General features: G+C 35.1%; 1 protein-coding gene across 1 annotated transcript in view; it reads left to right on the top strand.

Annotated features, from left to right (window-relative positions):
- KNDC1 (kinase non-catalytic C-lobe domain containing 1) overlaps positions 1–3,816 on the top strand; it is a 63,439-nt gene that overhangs the window by 27,501 nt on the left and 32,122 nt on the right. Inside the window, 2 exon segments of the mRNA XM_010714578.2 lie at positions 1,162–1,279; positions 1,659–2,674. Coding sequence (XP_010712880.1) covers positions 1,162–1,279; positions 1,659–2,674 — 1,134 coding nt within the window.

Below are 3,816 nucleotides of genomic sequence, written 5' to 3'. Positions count from 1 at the left end.
AAAAAAAACCTCTCCATAATTCTTCATTTGAAAAAATAACAGAAATGCGTATGCATGCGTGATTATTAATAGAAATACTATTTATATGTAATATGCTTGGTCTTTACTGCAAAGCTGAAGTTTTCCCAGACTCAGCAGAATTGCTTCTCTTTTCCAACCTAGTAGAAATATGTTTTTGATATCAACTGTAAATTACTTAGGGGTGATTCCATTTTTAAGAGAACTGGTTGTAACGCTTGTGGGTCTAAACCTCCTCATTAACTTTTACTTCCTATTTAATTTTTAGATTATGGAATATAACAGTTATGTAAACATGACTTTCCTTGGCTTTAGTTCTGCTCGAAAATTGTGTTGTCTTTTCCTTCTGAGCTGATAATGTATTTTTAAAATTGCATTGCGCCCCTGATCAATATTTGGCAGAAAGGATGCTGCAACAGGGGAATGAATAGATTTGTTTCCACAAAGCAAGTAATACACACTCTCTGGTTGAGGACTGCCCAAGCAAGAGACTATTACTGTTATAGAGCTTGCTTGATCATCTCCTGCATTTCTGTTCTGTTCTGTTCTGATATACTTTAGATCATGTCAGGAAAGGATTGTGTAGCAATTGGTCTGCAATACCTGAAAACTGTTGCTGTCTGCTCAGGCTATCCAAAAAATGGACTGAACCAAGACTAGCCTATAGTAGTAAATAAACGTTGTTTTGTAATTATCTATACTTTTCCCTTCCTTTTCCACTGGACTCTTTGTTGAGCAGAAGAGAATAGTGGGAGCTATACTGAGGGCAATCATGCTGCTTGATTCAAGTGCATTGCTAGCTGCTTAAAAAAGTAATCCATGCTAGCTTTTTACATTTGTAGTACATTATTCATGCAGGATGACATTTAAGATGATTAATTTTTATCAGTTGTTCAGTGTGTTCTAACTGTAGGCTAGAACTTGAACTGTATTAAATAATCTCATGATAGCCCATGGTAAAAATGATAAATGAATTCAACTACATAATAGAAACGTAGAGTATAATGAACTGTGCAAGAAAGACCTCTCCAGTGTAACATCTTATAATTTCAGATGTACTGTGCAAGTTAACATGATTCACTTTACTCAAAATTCACATATCTATTCATTATTAAATAAGTATTTAACACTAATTTTCTCTAGAGTATTTTGTCATTATGTGAGGAAAAACTGAAGATTGCTTCATCAAGTAGTATTTGTCGAAGCCTGTCTGCTGTTGGAAGAAGGGTTCTTTCAATTGAATCATTTGGTGCTTCTCAGGGTAAGCTTAAAATATACTTAAGCTAGAATTTTAAATTGTAGCATATCTAAAGATTTCTAAAATACTGTATATACTTTCCTGTTCTGGGTTCCTTTTTGGATATTAAATTCATAAATATTTATGAATTGGAGGTGGGGAACAGGGGACAAAACTCTGAATGAATGTAATAAATTTATTGAAAATGTATTTTACCTTATTTTGACTCTCTATACAGAGTGTTATGAGTGACTTGTCCTGAAATCATTACATTTTTTCTAACATAATTTTTGTAATTGAAGATGCTTTTTCAGCTACCACTGTTAAGTAATGTAAAGATTTATTAGGAAAGATTAAAAGACTTAAATACACATTTAATATAAGCATCTGTTTTTGCATCTAGATGCCTGTGATAGCATGTGGAAAGGAAGAGTGTTTCAGAAAAGTTTGGGATCTAGATTATACTCAAATGAGAGATACAACATAGGTGATTCACCTGCAGCAGAAGATGTGGCAGCTACTTGTCATAAGGACTCTTCTGTAGTTCCTGTGGTGACTGGCAGAGAAAGTGGCTTAAAGGAAATGCAGATTGATCTGGATAATGAAAAAATTCAACATTCTCCACTTGCAACTGAAGAGAAAAAGAGCAAAGAGGACAAACATGCAGTATATACTGATAGTTTTGCTAGTGTTGCTTTGGATATAAAATCATGTGTTAATGACCTGGAGAGAGATGGCGTTTTTAAGAAGGGTTCTTTGAGAAAAATTAAAACTTTTCCAAAGCTACCACTTGAACCTACAGAAACAAATCACTTTTTTACATCTGTAACCAACAGCGGACCACTAGCTAGGAAAAATCACTTGCTTATGCATGAGTCGCTACCTCTAGACAATAATAATGAGGTTGGTTTTTCTAAGGGAAATCTTAATTCACTTGCTGTTAGTAGTCCATCAAAAACAGAACCAAAGCATCACCAGGTTACTGATCTTCATTTAGAAGCTTCTTGTGTGCGTACACAAGTGTCTGGCATGAATCTAGAAGAACACATGTCATTTATTAATGGTAAAAAGATAGGTTTTATTTCATCTGATCATAAAGAAGACTGTTCTGATGCTACCTCTGAAGTGTCCAATACAACTGGTATGCTAAAAAGCCCAAATCAATCAATTACTGGAGCAAAAAAGCTAGACAATTACATGGCGTTGGAAGACTGTACTGAAACTTTTCAAGGGTCAAATGAAAATTCCTTATCGCACTTTAACAAGATGACTTCAGTGTTAACAACAAAACCCAGTGGGAGCAGATATGGATCAAACCTAATTAGGTCTCCAGAATTAAGCAGCGGTGCATTGGGCGCAAACAATAATGAAGATAATCTTTGTGGAGGCAGAGGGTCAGAAATCAGAAGTAATGAGCAGGTAGTAAAAATAAAGTCTTCATTATATAGTTGCTGTGGTCACTTATGTGGAGAGGAAATGACTTAAATACTACGTGTTTGCTTTCCATCCCTCTCTCCCTTTAGCATCCTGAAAAATCAAAGTTTGCTAGTCTGCACACTTTAAGAGTTAACATTGGAAATGTGGTGATGCTTTTTTCTCGTAAAAAGTAATGTGTTAGTGAAATTAGAAAATCAACTTTGATTTTTTTTTTTTTATTTTTTACAAATGGTACTGGAGTATACTTGCTGGTTTGTCAGAGTTGCATAATTCATAGCTAATTGCATATGTTAAAAAGCATTACCAAAGCATATGTAAATTTTTAATCCTTTTATGTTACTGTCAATCCATAAAGTTCACTACCTTGCAGTTGGCCTCCCGCATGCTTATGGAAATTGCAGTTTCTGGTTGTCAACCTGACCTCACTGAAATCAATGGCAATATCCTATCTGCTTCAGGAGGGGAAAAGACTCCACTTTTTTTAATCCACATGTACATTTAGGCTTTTGAAAATTGTATATATACTGTATTCTGTGCTCTTAAATGACAGCTTTTGTGTGTTATGTGTATTTCATGATAGAATTCAAATGTGCACAATATGATAAGTATGTTGTCTCAAGCATTTTGTCTCTGTATACATAGCCAAATGTGAAAAGGGAAAGCTGATATTAATCTGCTACAATTTGTTGATAGTGTAGCATGGTCACTTGTCTCTTCAAACTATAGATTCTCAGGGTGGACAAGTTTGGTCTCTGACTTAATGATTTTTCTCTTGTGCAGTACTCAGAGAGATAGATATCCCTTGTGATTGAGAGTGTTGCTTACTAAGAATGCAGGATGGCTCATGCTCCTCCAGCCTCACTTTGACTTGGAAAAAATGAGCAGCACAAACTTTACCCACTTAATTGCCAGAAATTCTGCTTTGGTTAAAATAGATATTTCCTGTTTTCAACTGATGTCTCACTTTTGTTCTCCATCTCTAATTGCCTGTCTTCCTGGCATCCCATGTATTTAGAGTTATTTTCACTTTGTATTGGTTCCCCTTTTCACCTTGCCTGGACACCTCAACTGGAGCAGTAACCTAGAACATCAACTGTCTAAACAGCCTTTAGTCTATAAAGGCT

Source organism: Meleagris gallopavo, chromosome 8 (assembly GCF_000146605.3).
Source record: "Meleagris gallopavo isolate NT-WF06-2002-E0010 breed Aviagen turkey brand Nicholas breeding stock chromosome 8, Turkey_5.1, whole genome shotgun sequence".
In the NCBI taxonomy this organism is placed as follows: Eukaryota; Metazoa; Chordata; class Aves; order Galliformes; family Phasianidae; genus Meleagris; species Meleagris gallopavo.
The sequence above is the reverse complement of the archived record's forward strand: the minus strand, read 5'-3'. Positions and strand labels throughout refer to the sequence as shown.